The sequence below is a fragment of the Ixodes scapularis genome, unplaced genomic scaffold (assembly GCF_016920785.2).
Source record: "Ixodes scapularis isolate PalLabHiFi unplaced genomic scaffold, ASM1692078v2 PGA_scaffold5__190_contigs__length_132052651, whole genome shotgun sequence".
Classification (NCBI taxonomy): domain Eukaryota; kingdom Metazoa; phylum Arthropoda; class Arachnida; order Ixodida; family Ixodidae; genus Ixodes; species Ixodes scapularis.
In genome coordinates, this window is record NW_024609880.1 from 94,495,851 (window position 1) to 94,514,481 (window position 18,631).

The 18,631-nt window shown below is 47.1% G+C and overlaps 1 protein-coding gene across 1 annotated transcript; it reads left to right on the forward strand.

Moving 5' to 3' along the window:
* Positions 1-37: 37 nt before the first annotated feature.
* Positions 38-14,775, forward strand: LOC121838190 (RANBP2-like and GRIP domain-containing protein 8). Its single transcript, XM_042294279.1, has 15 exons — positions 38-331; positions 986-1,053; positions 1,170-1,283; positions 1,911-1,954; positions 2,062-2,108; positions 2,494-2,553; positions 2,751-2,819; positions 3,471-3,644; positions 5,363-5,541; positions 6,473-6,605; positions 7,380-7,557; positions 11,973-12,052; positions 13,396-13,531; positions 14,234-14,340; positions 14,686-14,775. The coding sequence occupies exons 1-15, from the start codon at positions 260-262 to the stop codon at positions 14,773-14,775; spliced, it is 1,551 nt and encodes a 516-aa protein (XP_042150213.1). The 5' UTR covers positions 38-259.
* Positions 14,776-18,631: the final 3,856 nt, after the last annotated feature.

Sequence of the window (18,631 nt, forward strand, 5' to 3'; positions counted from 1 at the left end):
GTCCGCTTTACCGTGATGCACTATTTTCTAAACGCGAGGGATAGAGGAGGTCGTGGTGAGGGCACAGTAAAGGCGAGAGGGGCTTTTGAGCAAGGGATACCGGGATATCGTTCGTTCGTGTCGCATTCGCCGGCGTGAAAACGTGGTGTGTGTGCCATTGCGAAAAGAAGAAAGCACTTTTGCTCACTGTTGGTGCTTTAATTTGTAGTGAAATCTATGCAAGGGAAGTGGTACGGAATTGCGTCTCAGGACGGCCAAGATGCTCCGTACTAAAAAGGATGTTGACAAGCATGTCTCCGGCATCTTGGCGAGAATCAAGGATGAGAAGGAGGTGAGCACGCGTGCGTGCAGAAATCCGGCGTATTGACACTGCGTCTTTTACGCGTATCATTCGTGCGCTCCGTTCCTGGAAACTTGGTTGATCTTTTATCTTGGAGTTGGATATGCCTTTTCTATTGTCCGGCTCGACTTTCGTACACCCTTTACGTTTTTGGCGGTTTGCCGACGTTAGGCCTAAGTCACCTTTATTTAGAATTTGAATTTTAAAAAGCTGTCTAAAACTTTCCTTGCTTTAGAACGGGCTTTTTGGTGAATTTGAGTGTTGCTATGTGTACTACTGGACGCCCGACTTGGGTTATGGTGAGTTTTAAGTGTTTTCGCTTCATAGGACCCTCAATCGTTTCAATCCGCAATGTCATCAAAACTAGAATCTCAAAGCTTGCTTTGAATAATGAATGCGTCAATTCAAAAACAGACGCATGACTAACACACGCTTGTCGCGAGCTAAATATAGGCAGGTCCTCGTAATCGGTAGATCATGTGACACGACAAGACTTCCATTGTTATATCGAAACTATGAATGTTTGCTGAGCTGTCTTCGTTTTCACGGTCCACAATGACCCAAACCTCTCAGAACCAACGCACGTGTCTCAAAAACCCCAATTAAATACTTGTTTTGTTTTGTTTTGTTTGCATGATGTTCCAGAAGCACATGCGAGGCTTCAACTTCGCAAGGCTCTACTATTCTGTCAAAGATTACGACTCGGCAAGAAGGTCTGTTTGTTTTCACATTCGTAAAATATATTTTCAGCTGTCGAGTGGAGTTAGAACTGCTGGACAGCCCGAACAGTCTAGTTAAGAATGGGCTCTCAGACTGATTATCTTTGCAGGCATCTGGCAGCCTACCTGTCGGTTAATGAAAAGCATTCAGCTGCCCATAAACTCATGGGACAGATCTATGAAGCGACTGGTAACCAGGAGCAAGCTTTGCAGTCGTACAAGAGGTGAGTGATGTTACACCATTTGTTGCGGTCAGGTTGTCTGGCGCAAGATTTTTTTCTGAATGTGGTCTCCAATATCTTATCTTTGTGGGTTTCTAAAACACGTCGGTGTAGTGCCATCAGGATGGCGCAGCTGCAGGTCCTAAAACCTGGTTCACACGTTTGCGTATCAGTGTGGTCGAGTGCATTGCAATGGTTTGCGACTGCTTACGATGAGATCAGAATTGGTGCTGTTCATCAAATAGGCATGGAATATGTCTGATGTGCGCATAAGTAGTGAAGGTTTTGCGGCATTTTCGAGGATCAAATCTACGCACCACCTTTTGAGAAATGGCCGCTTATAATACTTTCATACTTTCAGGATTATTTCAAGCCCATAACAAAAAAAATTATGCATGAACATTTGGAAAATGTGTGCAGATTGGAATTGTTCCAGGGCTTACCCGGGTAGGTTGTGCCAGTGTGTCCTTGTCGGAAGCAGTCGCAAACCAATGCAACGCATCCAGTCACACTCTGATGCAGATGTATGAACCAGCCTCAACTTGTTGCTTGGAGATGGGTTGTATGATGTTTTTAAAGGCCTCTTTAAAAATGTATAGGAAAATACAACCTTTTTCTTTTTCCCTCCAGGTCTTTGACTTTGGAAGAGAATCAAAAGGATGTCGTCCTCAAAAGTAAGTGTCAGTAGAATGTTGCTTGTTTACGGTGGTTCAACGAAAGGAAATGTTTTAGTTGTGTTTTTTCCGGTTTTATGGTATATACCTGCCTTTTGCCTTCGCAGTTTGCGACATCTACTGTAACCTTCCCGTGGATCCCGAGACAGCAAAGGTACAGTAGACGTTTTGTATTTGATTGCGGCTCTTTTGTCGTGGGAATGCTTGCACTGTTGCTTAAAGCATAATAATTAAATGAGAATATTCATTTTTAAATATTTGTTTGCCTTCATGTGGGCGTTGTTTTCGTGCATTGATTTATTCGTGTCGTGGCCTTTTTGTTAGCCTTATGGTGAGTAGTGTTGACTGGGTACAGAGTCTAACATTATTTGCAACAAAACCTCCAGCATAATGGAATCTTTTATAGCGTCAAAAGGGTGGTATGTAGGCAAGTTTCAGCGCTTTTTACGCAGATTTTTTTAGTTCCTCTCAAGTTAATGAGGTTGAGACAGCAGCATTCGTAAGTAACTATCTCCAAACTCTCGTTATTTTGCCTGCAGTACTGGCTTGAACGAGCACAGAACCTGTTCCCGGGTGATGCGGTGATTTTCAAGCTCAAGGTTTGTTTGCATTCACCAAGCTTGATTCTCGGAGGTGCTGATTGTTTAGGATTAATCGCGCAAGCTGTCGAACCACCAGTTTTTAAAGACCATTTAATGTCAGTTGTGAGGTGTACTCTTGCACAAATTCCTACGAATGCTCTGTAATTAATTCTTCGGTGACCACCTTCATTTTGTGTTTTCTCGCGATGCCTCAGGAGGGAATGGCCAAGGCAGGAGGCGGCACTAACACAAAGGATCTCGAAAACCTGATCACCTCGGAGCTGGTGAGTGACAGTCCCTGTTTTTCATTGCTGTTGAATCACAGAGGTTTGACATGGATGACTTTGCTGCAACATTCTCATCAATTTAGGCTTTGTTACAGTGTGAGGTGATTGATTGGCTAGGATGCTGAAGGGCTAATCCAAATTGGTGCCACACGTAGTGACTAAGGTTAGTGCCTTCACATGCTGGTTTGTGTAAAATAACCTTGTGGCCTTGGGAGAAAATTTTTATCTTCTCAGAATGTGTCAGAATCGATCACTTTCGAAAGAACTGCGTCCCTGTCAGAGACTTGGTTTGAGCATTCCTTGGCAGGAAATTCGAGGAAGCAAAGGGTGCCATTAGGAAAGAGAGAGGCATCTTCGTGCGATCTTGGGGGACTAAAGATAAGCCACAGTTCACACAAAAGTGCTGTTACGGGAGCTCGGTTTGCAGTTGCTAAATTTTACCAAAAGGATCTAGTTTCGTTGCTCGAAAGGATGTCCCCGCTTGCTTGTATCGCACGCACACAAATTTATATTGAAAAATTGTCAAACTGGGATTGAATTGAAAAGAAAAAGTGGCAGGTAAGTAGGACTTTAAGGTGCTTTGTAAACTCCTTGTTTCATTAGGGGGAAACTACTAATATATTTCATTACCTCTTCTGTCGCTGCCAGCTGACGAGGCCCAACGACGTGGCGCTGCGGGTGAAGCTGCTGCGGCTGCTGCTCAACTCTGGGCGTGTCCAGGAGGCCCACAAGCACGCCTTGCAAGCCGAGGAACAGCCAGACTTCCGGCTTAGGGCCTCCCGCTCCCTCGACTGGCTGCACTGCCTCGCAGACGTCTTTGAGGTGAGTGTTTTGTGTCATCCGCGCCTCCACTTGCCAAAACCCGATTAACTTCGATAGAACTAAAGTATATTTTGTCAGTATTACGAATGCGATTCAACAATGCTTCGCCATATCTGAACCTTTGCGACTTTGGAGTTAACTACAGCATACCTGCCAAGTCTCCCCATTGCCTGGGGGTCTCCTGAATTTTGACCAATTTGTACAGTTGTACGGTTGACAAAAAAATTTCCCGAAAAACACAAATCCCCCATCCCTCCCCGCACTTAAAATAGAGTTTTTGCCGAAGCAACAAATGGCTGCAATGACAGTGAGGCCCAGCTGTTTCTTGCTACCATGAGCAGTGCCATACCGTATTTACTCGAGTAATAGCCGCACCATTTATAAATGAGGCCCTTGCGTCTACTTTTCCGCAGAGTACATATATAGCCAATCATTGCGTTGCGCATAAATAACATAGCGAATAACTAGATCGAGAACACGATTCTCCATACAAATGCAATCTTCACAGTTGGTATCTTTGCACCAAGACATTATCTCTGTCCTGTAAACTGCTAGAATCATGCTGCCAATCGCGGTGCATGCTCTGCGGAAAAGCGAACCCTCAGGTTTTCTTCATAAACAGTGCGGCTATTACTCGAGTAAATATGGTATGAATGTAATGAAGTCGTCTTCATATGCATTTGTTTTCAATATTTCCTTTTAACCCCCCCCCTCCCCCTCCTCCCGGCCTAGAAATTATCCCGGATTTGGTTTCTCCGAACTTGGCAGGCACGCTGTAGCAAATGAATTAATTTGCCACATAGCGTTAGTTCCAGAGATGGCCGCTAGGGAGTGCCACTCCGCGATCTCCTCCCCAATAGTATCTTACTGCCACCCCACCAACTTGAATCAAGCCCCGCCAGGGCTTAAATTGTCTATATAAAGTTTATATAAGCTTTAACATGTGCAACGTTCCCGGTGTGTCACTCGTTATGACAATTGTCTCATAGAAAATGCCTCTGGTTCTCAGAGGGGGTTGGACCCTGGGTCGAGTCCCCATTCCTGCCTATAATAATCTGTATCCCTGTGTGTTTCTGTGCCAGCACTGCATGGCGCACATCACAAAAAATCTCGGATTAGCTGTTTTACTGCACTGACAAAATTCTCATCTACAGCATGAACCAGGTTGCCATGCTATGGCAGGTCAGCCAGGCACGTAGCCAGGATTTTGTTTCAAGGGGGGGGGGGGGGGGGCGCGGGGGCGGGGCGGCGGCGGCGGCTTATGACATAATATTGTATGAGGAGGAGGGGGGAGAGGAGGCCCCAGCAAAATGAAAGATTTGGGGGGGGGGGGGGGGCCGGGCCCCATGGGCCACCCCCCTGGCTATGTGCCTGGGGTCAGGCTTACATCTAGGTTGCATCTAATCTGCTTTGCATAGCTCTTGTTTTCATTCTCATTTCTGTGGTGCTCCTCTGCAGTGTACAAATGAACTGGGTCAATTAACATTTCTATTGTACCAATAGATTGTAGCACATTGAATTATGCAGACAACTGTATAGATGGCGGTACATTAATACATGAGGACATCTTTTCTGGTGTGACAATTAAAGCAAGCATTTAGGATCTATGGGCGCAGTCGGGCATCCTGGGACATGTGCAGGGGACAGACACACACATATTACCATGGTGCTCAAAGGGCTGACAGATTGCTGTAACATTGGCTTGTGGCTGTCAGCAGGCCTACCAGGAGCAGGGGACAGCTGCTGTGGACCACCACTTTCTGACCAAGTATCTGCTGACCCTGGATCAGCTGGCAGAGCTGTCCATGTCCAGTTCATCTGCGTCAACATCGGGATCTTCCACGGCTGATGGCGCCTCGAATCGGACGGAAGAGGGGGCTATCGCAGCCGTCAGAGCGTGAGTTTTCCCGCCACTGCTCCCACTTGCTGGGCTTCTTGAGTGTTCTAGATGACTTGGAGCATGCTGTTAAGTGACAGGAATAGAAGAATAGTGAAAGAAAGGATATCTTCATGTTGTCCTTTCTATTGCTTTTTTTTTTTTTTTTTGTCTTAGCATTGTATGTTTATATGGCAATACCTTGCTTGTGTGTTCTCTTGTTGATTCGAGCGAATTGGGCATGAGCGACTGCGTGCTGTTTCGGGGAGTGACCGAAGTTAAGGGGGATTTTCGTGTGGCGTTTTCTTCTGCGGCGTCTCTTGCAACATAGTGTGCAGCTAGGTTCTAGCCAGCCCCCTTTATTGAGGCATCTGTGCACACAACACGAGACCATGCATTTCTATGCTAGCACAGTTTTGTCATTGCTCTTGGATGGCACAGTGCATGCTCGAGAAACTTTTTAAGGGGCTTTCAATGCCTTACACTCGGCATGAATTAAGTGTCAGCTGTGTGTCTTGCCGTCTTGTGCCAGGGGGGGATCGGTGGCCGAGTGGTCTAGCATACACTAGCTCAGAGCACGTGGAGCGAAAGCTCGCGCAGAACCCAGGGATCCTGGGCTCAATCCCCACCCCTGCCCGTTTCGATCTGGATGAGCATCGTGCCGGCGTGCGGTCGTGTGTCACTACTGCGTGGTGCACATTAAAAAGACCCCAGGCTAGCGGTTAGACTGCACTGGCTAAATTTCTCATCTACAGCTGGGAGACTTGTCGCCCGCTGAGGCAGAACAAGTTTTAGGCTATATAAACATACACACAACCCTTCCCCCGTCTTGTGCCAACCTTCCTTGTACCCGCAAATAAACATGGGCAGGTAGTGCCTTTTTTTTATTGTTGATGTTGATGCACTTTGAGCAGGCTGGCTGTAAAAAGTTTGCTCTTGAAACATCTGTCAGGCTGGACTGTCTGCTGGAGAAGGCACACCAACAAAGGTGGACACGGACCGGTGCATGGGCCTTCGCACTGCAGCAGGCCTCTGCACAGCTGTATCTGCACATGGCCAGTTTGTTGCTCAAGAGAACCTGGAAGGTGGGTCTTGCATAGTTGCACTGCTTTCTGTTTTAGTGTAAGACTGCCGTGAACTGCTAGCATTCCCCTGCAAACAATGCGAGCGTAGAACACTGCACTCTCGATGCAATTTGAGAAATCTGTCGCCATGCTTAGGCCTCTTGCAGAACTTTGACCACGTCAGCATTCCACTGGCTTTTTGCCTCCGTCGTGTGCTAGTGGAAACTCCAACCACATGCATTCTGATATCCGTTCCTCTGTTTGAAGCATCGGATGTCTTGCCATCTCTCGTACTGCATTTTTATTCTTAGTTTGTTTACTGGTACTGCATTTTTATTCTTAGTTCTTGTACTTGTCGTACTGCATTTCTATTCTTAGTTCGTTTACCCCAAGGATGTTGCTTCGTTTGGAGTTGCAAATAGCGATTGATGGGTTCGGAACGACCGTGGGGCAGTGATTTTACTCCTGCACCATTTTGCACTAACACTCAATTCATACGCCATTCTGATATAAATTGTCGATATTGACAGTTATCGTGCCAAACTGCACCGAAACAAGCGGCTGTAGGGGGACAGCATTTCGCGCCACCTGTCGTAGTTGGAGGCAACCCCACCTAAAATGCTAGCTTGCCATCTTTGAAAGATGCGTGCATGGACAGCCAAGTGCACGGCGGAAGGTAGCGAGCCCTTGCTGGAGGCCGGGGATTCAAAAGGCGCGCCGTGCTGTTCTTGGCCTGTCAATGACAACAGGGTTCGAAGAGTCTTCTCCCTCTCACCTCAACTTGTGTCCTCGCAGGAGGGCGGCAACTGGCAGGAGGCGAGCCAGTGGGCGTCTGCCCTGCTGCTCACGTCGTACGCCCACAGGCCACCCGACAGCCTGCATCAGGGGGGTTGGTTCCTCCAGATGGAGCAGGGCCAGCAGGAGACGCTCAGGGTGGTCTTCCTCAGGGCACTGCATCGCATGTCTGTGTCCGGTGAGTGCCTCCCAAAACCGCTCGCAGTTCCCAGACCAGTCTGCGGAACCCCGGTTGTCCTCGACGGCGTTCCGGCACAATGTCTGGAACGTGCCTCCAACTAACGTTTGCTGCGTCCAAAAAAAGAAAAGCTGTAGACATTTGTTTTGCTGCAGGTCAGTCTCCAGCTTGGCAGTTCATGGCGACACTCGCATTCTTTGCTTTTTTTCCAGAGCTTCTATGTCCAATCGATAGTATCGTGACTTTTGACACATGGGTGGAATAGACCCTTTCCGAAATTGTGAAATGATGCATACAGGTGCCGACCGATTATTCGGACTCGGAGAGAACCCCCGAAATGGTCCGAATAATCAAGCAGTCCGAAAATCCGGTAAATGAAAAAACTTGCCTTTATTACTCCTAAGCAGGCTTTAAAAAGCCGTCAATAGTGGCTTGCTTCATGTTACGCCTGCTCGCGATGATGTCTGCTTGCATTCGCGCAAGCGCCGTGTTCTCGTCGTACACATTCAACAGCAAGGTTAATCTGTTCGTAATGTCCGTTGTCAATGGCTGCGGGCGGTACTCTCGTCGGAGTCTCATTTTCTGCTGATGCGAGAAACGAGATTAAAGATGCAAATCTACAAGTACAAAATGGCGACGCGAAAGTGAGGCGGAGGCGCGAAGGCATGGATGGAAACAAAGCAAATTGAAAAAATGACCGCTTCTTCACGTGCTGGATGATGTTGATTGGGGTGGTGCTGATAATACTGATTTTATTGTTCATAGGTAGTGCTGATGGTGCTAATTTTTTTTATTGCTCATAGGTAGTGCTGAGTTCCGGGTTGCGTTTCGACTTCATTATTACTCCTTTATGGTCGGTGAGATGCAGAGCCAGTGGCTCTTCTACCGGATCAGCTTGGATCTGCTAGAAGCCGTGGAATGGGAACGCATCTCCACTGCTTAAGGGAGGAGGTGGGGAATAAATATGAAATTTCTTATTTCTAGAGATATCTGAACGACATTTACAGAATGTGTTTATAGCACAGACATAAGAGTAACTGCAAAGTTTCATGGAGCTGTGCATATTATTTCTCAAGTTACAAATATTTATCAAAATCGTCCATATGCATTCCTTATCTCAGGTCTGGAGAATTTGAAAAAGGTAGTAGCGGCGTAATATTTGTTATGATAACCCCTGGATACAATCCCCAGGGCAAAACAGAGCCCTTTTTTTTAATTTCTTTGTTGAAAAATTTTAATGCAACTTTGAATTTTGTGTAGTCAATGAAACCCACATTCACCAAATTTCATTTTTTTATTATAAATTTTTAGTACAGTTTTCTAAAAAAAAGGGCTCTGTTATGCCCTCACAAAGTTATTAGAGAACAGAATAAAAAAGACAGCACAAAAATCCATTCATCAGTTCCTGAGATATCGCTGGGACGAGCAGCCACGACAGTGAAAAAATCCATTCTGAGAAAACAGCACTTGAAAGTTGCACGCAGATTTTCAGCTTTAGAATGACCTTGCAGAATAGTCAGAAGTGTTCTTGCGCACTTTGTTCTTGTTCCGCCTCTCCAAATTCTCTTGATGTCGTTTGCTGGCCTTATGCAGACGTAGGGCATCTTTCTCGGCAGCTCGTTGGAGGGCTAGATGGGTCGGCTGAAGTCCCACTGCAACCGGTATTTCTGCAGTTGCCTTGTAGCAGCTGGCGTTGAACCTCAACATTGCTTCATGCAGTGCAGTTTGCTGGCATAGCTCCAAGTTCGGCTTGAGCAATGTCACAATGTCTAGCTTCTGCTTCGATCCCCTCACGTGTCAGGAAATGCATCCGCAGATGGGTGCTAGAAGACGCGCTCCTACTTGTCGCGGCAGGCGGAAGACGGGCGCTGGGACCCGCGATCTCGGGAGGAACCACAACGGTCGGCATGCTCGGTACTCCAGGCGTGAGCGGGGCGATGCGTTCTTCCTCGACGACAGCCGATGGCACAGAAAATCCATCACTGGAAGTGTTGACGCGATCACCATTGACGGCACGCCGTTCAGAAACTTCCAACTTCGCCATCCGCACTAACTTCATGGACCGCTTCCGCGCGCCAAACGCGTGCACCGTCTTGTACTTCGAACCCCGCATCGTGTTCGACCACGAAACAGACGGGCACGCTACACGAAACTACTCAAAGAAAGTTCGGAAAACGATCGTAAAGGCGAAAAACGAAGTGGAGCTGACAAAGCAAGAGCGCGTGCAAGCAGACCACTACCAAAAGCAGACGACGCAAGCGGCAACAGCAGGAGAAACGGAGGAGGAGAGCGCTCCGCGCGCGGAGAAATCGCGTCCCAGCCAATAGCACTCGCGCGCTCTGTCCAATCGCGTTCTTATGATTGCGACATGGAAGAACGGCGACCACGCCGTAACCATGCGGCCGACGCCATTTTGGGAGCTGGCAAAAAAAAGAGAAAGAATTCACGTTCAAAACAAGACTAAGATGGCGGCCGTTGGCCCAACGCGTCGAAAATGGCGAGCGCGCGAAGTTGGGGTTGGTTTTGACGTTTGACCGTCACTTGGATGTTATTCAGGCCTCGTAAATAATTGTTTTTAAATATTTCCCCGTTGTATTTGGTGCTGATAATTACAGAGAAGGTAGTTTATGAGATATACAACCGAAAAATAAGGTTTTCTAAAAATCGACTTTTTCGCGATTTTCCGGTTTTCAAAGCCCGCGTCCCCCCTTAAGTCAACGGTCCATGTCAGAAAGAGAATGTGTGGTATGGAATGTGGTTATATATGCATTTGACCGCAGCGCCCTCTCATCTATAAACGTTGAGCCAACACATGCAAAGTTTAACGCGATTATATACGCATTTGACCGCAGTGCCCTCTCCTGTATAGACATTGAGCGGCTACATGCAACGTTTCATCCATGACATCCCCAGCTCTTGAGTTACTACCACATCTCGGAGCCCCCTACTCATTCCGCAGTCGTGGCTGAGTGTGGGTAAGGCGATAAACTAGAAAGCCATTGGGGTCTCCCCGCACAGGTTCGAATCCTGCCAACTGTGGAAACATTTTTTCTTTTTATGTGAGCATGGACGCCGGCCGGACAGACGGACAAGGCTAGACCCTAAGGAGCTTCGCCCCTAATAACGATGGTGACGTGCAACTAAATGGAAAAAAAAGGGCTAGCATAGCGTCACCTAGCAGTAGGACTCGGGAGTACTCAAGTCGCACTGTCAAACCAAGCCAATCCATTTGCAGCCAACATAGAATTGAAAATGGCCACTTCTCGGTGGTATTTCCCGCTGATCGCTCGCGACAATTTTGTCAGAATGATCAAACTTTCAAACTTTAAGCTGTCTAAAACATTGGTCATGAACATACACTATGTCTATGGCGTAAGTCACGGTTCCTTCTTTAGGTCCGAGTTATCAGAGTCCAAAAAATCAGTCGGCGACTGTAGATTATGTGCAGCCACCGTTAGTCGGTCTCACCGCTTCCGGCGTGAAACCCGCGATTGGTTCAGAGTTTGCGCCGAGCACTGACTCAGCACTCGTGTGGAATGCTTTTTGATCCGTGTACACTCTGAATGCTGACATAGCACCCGTGTCCAATGCGTGCTCACAGTGCTTGACCATCTGTAGGCGGCCGCATCATTCCGAAATTTCAGAAGGGGTTAATAGGACGTTAAACACCAGTTGGAGGCACGTTCCAGGCAACATAGTTCTTGGGGGGGGGGGGGGAGTGAGCAGTCTGCCTTGATTGAAGGATTGCTTCCTCCAGATCCGCACCATTACTGCTACCTCTGTAAGCAATGTGAGAACCTTTTTTGCATTTGTGATCTCTGCAGGCTTCATTATCTCGGTTTGTCACATATGATTCAATAATGGAGTTTAAACTTCAGATTCCTGCCCTAGTTTGCACCAAAGTTTCGTCAAAGACTGGCAGGTGCGCCAAAGAAGCACGCCCTGTTGCAGCTCGTAGTGTTCGCAATTGATAATGCTGGCATCTTTGGCACCGGCAGTGTAAAGATAAGTCTAAAACAACTGCCTTTACTGGGAAACGCAAAATGGCAGAGTCAGGGCTGGGGCTTGCAACCGCAAGAAACATAAGCTTTGTGTTCCACTCCCTCTAAAACACTAACTTTTTAAATGTCTTTCTTTCGGAGACGCTACGCACAATTTTCGTGCCGTTGAGGTACGAAATGTGCTTTAACTTCATCTCTGCCAGCATCACTCCAAAGCAAAAAGTGGTACATTTTGTGTTTGCCACTCCTTTTGCCTTAGTAGTGTGGGAAAGTGTCCCTCTGTCTTGCATTTTGTTTTTCGGTCTTGCCTAATTAAAATGTCTATAAAAGCTCTACTAGGGCTGCCACTTGGTGGTGTCGGTTTTGTGCTGTTGGCTGTCTACCAGGTGTCTGACGATTCAAATCCGTCTTCAGGCCACCTAGTGACAACCTTGTGTGAGGAGGACAAGTCTCGCTGGCTCGCCAGGATAAAAGGGGATGTGTGCACTGTACAGGTGAGTTTCTCTGTGCTGTCATGCCGTTGGGCCCTCAAGGAGCGCTCTAGGAAGGGAAAGTACTAAATGTGAAAACTGTGCCAATAATGCTTTATAAAGGGAAAATACCGAATATGAAAACTGTGCCAGTAAACTTGTTTTATCTAGCTGTTTTGTATGTACAGTAGTGAACAAAAAGATATGATATTTCGGTTTTACGTGGGTGACTTTTCTTCGAACTGTGATACAGATATAAAAATTGTAATGGAACACTACATTAACATATTTATAGAGTAGAAGCTGATGCTTACTTAAATATGAATTTATCAACTAGACGTCGAGCAATACTTCTGTAAAAGAAACGAAATATCATATCTTTTTGCTCACTACTGTATGTTCTTATTGCAGCTCTGATTTAAGGCAGCAATCATATGATACCTCTCTGATGGCGAATTCCACTGGTCGTTTTAGAGCGCGCCGGGATCGACTTTTCTGGAGTGGGCCTATTTCACTGGGCGATCGGGATCGAGACTGACATGTTTCACTGGTCGTTTTGGAGTAGCTCCCGCTCCAGATCTCGATTTGGATCCGAGAAAATTCGCTCCGACGATTTCAGGGGATTCAACCGGAAGCCAGCCGGGCCAGCCCCCGCGCACACACGTGACTTCCTTTCTCGTGGGGCATCTCGCCTGATCTCGCCTCAGAAGAACAAGAAGCACGTCGTTGGCTGGGCTCCTAGATTGTCTCGACTTCAGAAGGATTTGTAATGGCCGCTTGCTTACCCCTTGGCTCGACAGCCGGTTTGTTTTCCAGGAAGGAAAAGAGAAGGTATTTGCCGCGCTACGGGCATTCCGGCAATTTTTGCTAGAAGCGCCTGAGCTATTCCTGCCGCTCGTGCGTCGAACAGGTGTTAGCGCCGCGATTGCGAAAACATCTTCGAAATGACCGCGGCGGCCGCGGAAAGGGGATTCCCGGGCAGTTGAATGACGGGAAGGCAACTGCCGATCCCGGAGCAGTGGTCACGTTCCACTGGGGATCCATAGGCGGCGCGACCCCGTTCGGATCGTGTGCTCCAGTCCGGATCTGATCAACTGATCCCGGCTCGCTCCAAAACGGCCACTGGAATTCGCCATAACAAGCAGAAAGTTTCAGCTGCCAGCCGGTATGCTTAGTCCTTGTTTCAGTCGGGAACTGAGGACACGTGGTCTCTTTCAGTTGCCTTTAACTATGGCTTCTGCATTCCTCTCGAAAGAGCACTTCATCTCAAGGAGAGTTTCTCGTTCAAGGCTGTTACGTTTGCAATTATCTGTTTTCTTCCTTCTGGGGTTGGTCCCATTCGTTCGGCCTCTCTCTATCCCTTTTAGGTCCGAGAGCGGATCTTCCAGAGCCTTTTAGGAGGGGAGCGGGGACCCTCTGTCTCTTGGTTCCTGAACGACGCCGCGTTCCTCAAAAGCAGCCTCGAGTTTCCCACCCCTTCAGCACTACGAGACTACGACAAAGGTGGGAAGACGCCCGTGGACCCACTCCCTGTCCCTGTTGTCACTATTTGACTCTACAGCTCTTTTTTGTGCTTTTTCTGAAGGTTTGGCTTTCGGTTAGATTAAACGAAAAACTGCGTTGGGGAGCAAGCATCGGGGAAACATTGACACTTCTAGTAGTATACTGGATGAGTAATGGGTCAGTAAGGTGATAATTTATAGTTGACTTTACTGTATGTTTTATTTGTGTAGTATACTGTCTTTTTTCTTGTTTTTTTTACACTGCCCGTTTCTTTGGTTAATCCCAAAGGCATTTATAGGTCCTTTGTGACGTCATTTGACGTCTGGTCGCACGGCATTAGGATGTCTTATGACGTGACGATTAGGAAAGAATGTGGTCATGTAATCTTGCATCGCGTAACATCATAATCTGACGTGGAGTCGCAATGCCACGTTCGTGGCATCACCTGACGTCACGGTGTTGCGTAATGACTGTCACACTAACGACTTGAACACCTTGATGTTGTATTGGTGTTCATGTGATGATGTCGTGATGAACTTCCTGAAGTGCTGGTGAAACGGCGTTAGCACCGGGATGTTGAGGTCTCCATCGAGGCTGCATCTCATGTGCACAGAAATGCCGAGAGATGGCTCTGTAAATATTGTGCATCTAAAGCTCAGTAAAAACCTCTTACATACGTGCATGAACTCTTGGTGGGTGCAGAGTCTCAGCTGCTGTATCCAGACTCCTTAAACCACCTGGTCTGGTTGGCGCTGCAGCACAACGGAGCTCCCGACAAGAAGGCTCGGACACCTGAGTCACACTTTCAGGTGGGTGCCGTATTTGCTCGAGCGTAACGCAAACTTTCTTTGAAAAGTTTGTGCCAAAAACTTGACCCTCACATGGTAGTCGAACGACCACAAAGTAACCCTCAATGGTGCCGCCATTTTGAAATGACTGCGACCTTTCGGGTTTCTGTGGTTATCTGGTCTTGCGCTGGCAGCATTCATACCTCTTGGTACTCAAAATGAAGCCCATGGAATCCAGATCTGAATTTATCAAAGCCAGCTGTTTGTGCGATTCTCTTGGCGTTAACCTCCATAGTTGACTTTAGGGTAACTCAACTTCTAGTGCGTTGCTTTTTTTAACTTTAACGGCTTTCATTCCTCAGTCAGCCTTGCATTATATTCGTGGTTTTATTTCTTCCCGCAGGGCAATACGCGAAGTTGCCCCTCACGTTACACATGTGGTTGTGGCTAGGATAGAGTAAATATGGCATGCTGCAGCAATGCGTGCATTCGAGGGTGCTGATGTACGACCCCCTATTCTTACGCAAAGTATGAACTGGTTCACACATTTGGTAAGCCTCTGCTCAGTGTGCCGAGGACGGAAAACGAGGGCATGGAGGAGAGTTACGTGGTGGGTGTCTCTCTGCTCTGCACTCCCTCCAGCCAATGGGAAGCTCACAATATAGCTTCCATTTTGAAGTCACCTTGACGCTGGCCTCTAAATAGTATGGTATTTTGAACACTCGGGTCCAACTTGTTCTGGTGCTCAGGAACATTTCGCAACAACTTGTTCCATTGCTCAAGGCACCTGTCTCAGTCCTTGGCTTTTTCACGGGTAGAGTTTTGTGTTTCTGGATAAATCCGAAAAAGTTCTGCCTGTTAAAGTTTTATAAATTCAGATTTCTCCGAAAGTTTCAGATTCTGAAGTCACGACGGTAAAATAGAAAATGTTGAAATTATTGCCCACAATGCGCGAAGAAGCGATAGCGTTAGCATGTTTGTGCAATGCAAATTAACTGGTGCCGTCATATTCGCGACTCCAGCGACCTATAGGGGGCGCCACCACCAAACAAACATGGCGGCTGAGTCCAGGTCGCGTCGGCTTGGCCGGGCTGCCTGAACGGGTGGCGCATTCAATTTAACAGATTTCCTTTTGTTTAAAGCCAAATTTTATAGGTATCTGAACTGAGATGGTTAAAGGGGCACTGACGCATCAAAATCATATTTTATTTTATTATCCAAAACGATTGAAAATGATGCCGGGACATTACCCTCAAAATTCGAAACTTGGGAATTCAGTATTTGTGAATTAAAAAAACAATTTCCAAATGCCGAATTTGAAGTTCTTGCGCGATCCGTGCCAGTGCAGTGAGTCAAATTCTGCGGTCTCCTGCAACTCAACTTTCTTTCGGACCTCCGCTCCACGCTGTGAAGCAAAGCGCTGTTGCTACCGCGACCCGAAGCGAGGAGGAGGTGGGCAGGCGGGATAGAAGGGTGCCGGCGCGGGGAAAAACCGGTTTCTTCACAGACTCGGCGATAAGCCTCTGCTCGAGCGCCGCCAAGTTTTACCGAGGGAGCATGCAAATACAGGAAGCGACATCATACCGAAATCAGATTTTTGGTATTTCAAAACGAAAGGCCGTAGTGCGTTCGTCATTGCGTTAAAAAACATGTTTTACGATTGCCGTTATTAAATGTTATAGAAATGTCGCCTACAAAGCTTCTAAATTTCCTGATTTTTGACGTCACCGATCAATAGAAGCAAGGAGGTGAGCGCAGGAAATATACACGCCAAAAATAAAAAAGCGCGCGCGCGCGCAAAGAAATTTGTTTTTGCGATGCGTCTTTTTTTGTGTGTCTATGACTATAACTTGCATAGTTTTAGACAATAAAAAAGAATACGACCTTTGGTGTGTCAGTGCCCCTTTAAAGGGGTCATGAAACGCTTTTCCAACTTTTTCCTGTTTCGCTTTCCTCCTCAACTCATAAATCGCGCATTCCACCAAACAGTTAAAGAAGACGAAAAGGGGGAGTCCCCTCTTGCTCGCACTCTCGTTTGTGTAATCCCGGACACATCCATTCTCCCCCTAGAAGATTAGCCCGTCGCTCAAAATTCAGACAAAAGTTGCTTTCCCCACCCCGTTCATTCCGAAGCTGACAGTGCTGTTGAAGCTACGTGCTCGTTGGGCCAGCCACACTTGCCACGTGAGCGTGGCAAATGTGGCTGCGGAGAATGAAGGCAGGTGATGAAAGGGAGGCGGCTGATTGGTCCGGCAAGCGCGTAGCTTCCACCACAATGTCAGCTTAGGGGTGAAGGGAATAAGTGAGGTCCGGTTGCGTGTGACGTCAGTTTGGACCCGATAACGCGCTTTTGGGACCGCGGATGTATCACAGTGAAAAGGCAGAGAGGTTGCGAAGGGGAGGAGGTACGAAATAGTCCGCTCTGTTTTCAAATTTTCGCACTGAAAGTCAGGCTTTTGACTTTCTACCTTTTTTCTTTTGGTCCACTGAACGATGTGCTATTAGTAAAATCCCAATCTAAAATGATTTATCCCAACCCAAAAATCGTTTCATGGGCCCTTTAAGTGTAGCCGGTGCACATAAACTTGCAAAGCATAGTTTTGTTTTCCCGTTGTTTTTTTGCTCTTTTCATGTCAAACTTTTGTTTCTGAGATTTTGTTCAAAACTGAAACTATGGGCTCTGGAGAGACGGTAATAGTAGACTCTAATCAGTTTTGATCATCTAAGGAAAGCGGCGATGACCACAGAATTGTTCCACCGAGAACAATTTTCAGCTAACTCGCATGGTTCGACCATGCGACTTATCTGTCCACGAAATCAAGCTTTTGTGTGGTCAACAACACAGGCTGCAGGAAAATTACTAAAATTGAGCGATCGCTTCTTGAGCCGAGGAGCATTTCAACCCGCTGGCGCCCCACTACGCAGCTGATACTCTTATTTCAATTCTGGTTTTAGTAGCAATCGAGGATTCATTTTGACGAGCGGGTTATGTATTATATTACGAACTATGTCCCACTAAAGCGATATTAGTATATTCTTCGGGTTGAAATTCGAGCTTAGTTGACTAGCTATTAGATGAACTGCTGAATAATATTTGGCAGACAGAGAGATACTACTTAAACTTAGCCAAATGGTTCTAGCCGGCAGCACGGAGACAAACTGAAGAGAGTCTTCATCGGAGGTTCACACAGAACCCCTCTGCATTGAACTTTGCTTCGAATTCTGAACGGAGAAATTTAGTATTTTTTGTGGCCGGTCAACCTGAGCAATGTGGACGTATATTGCTGCTGGCTCCGACGGGGGTATAATAAAAATATTGGAGGCGCGATAGATCATAATGCCGTGAAAGCTTCTAACTTTGCGAGATGCGTCCTCCACCTTTTGAATGCAGATAATTTCCCTCACTAATCATATGCAGCGAGCAGGTTTTCCTGAATCAAGTAATTGCGAAATCAGCCCAACTCCTTCAGTGTGGTTCAGAGGCTTTTTCGGCGAAAAGTAGCCAAGATAAATAGCCAACGCACCGACCGGCGTGGGTGGCACAAACTTGAAGCTAATCAAACACAACCAAACTCAAGAAACGCAGCTGTCGAACCTTCCCATTCACTTGACTGCAACTTTGGTGTTCCCTCCAGTGAGACACCTCGTCTGTCGTCCTCAGTCCACTGTTCTACATCCTTATAAAGAAACCACTTATCAGTTACCAAGTAGTCGTTACTTTGAATGTGATTCGACACAGACAAGAAATGAAACGTTTTTCCGTGATTCCTCCCCATCTAGGAAATCGAAAGCATGCGACTGTCTATTGTGGAGTTAACGGGCTTTCAAACACGCGATGGAAGGAAACAATCGATTGAGGCTTCACCACACTAATGAACACTCATGCAAACTTTCGGACCCTCGTCAAATTACATTGTTCGCCACCGCGCCGACAACACATGTCCGCGAAAGCCACCCGAGGCGCGAAGCGACCTGGACCGGCGGGTTCCCGGTTTTCCCGCTTGGTGGCGTCCGCTTTGCTGGAGTCGCGAATACCAGAAGACTGAGGCGTGATATGGTTAATTCTTGTAGCCGTCGTGATTGGCGCTGTTAATGCCACGGACGACCGCCACCACCACAAAGGGGGGATGGACTTGCACGGCACTCACCCACCAAAAATGGGCAAGTGCGGTGGAAGTTTCTAAATCATCTAACATTATGGGTAGCAACTGAATACTGCCAAAGTGGGATTTCGCATAATGTGCTTAATATTTGAAAACAAGTCTTTTAAGCAGACAACAACAAAGACTACGTTACGTCACGTCGTTGCTGG

What these genes read in the sequence shown, in the direction of transcription:
- LOC121838190 (XM_042294279.1), top strand. Translation starts at nt 260, where the DNA reads ATGCTCCGTACTAAAAAGGATGTTGACAAGCATGTCTCCGGCATCTTG. An exon ending in GATTACGACTCGGCAAGAAG is followed by an intron (nt 1,054 to 1,169) that starts GTCTGTTTGTTT and finishes TTATCTTTGCAG; the next exon opens with GCATCTGGCAGCCTACCTGT. An exon ending in GCCTCGCAGACGTCTTTGAG is followed by an intron (nt 3,645 to 5,362) that starts GTGAGTGTTTTG and finishes GGCTGTCAGCAG; the next exon opens with GCCTACCAGGAGCAGGGGAC.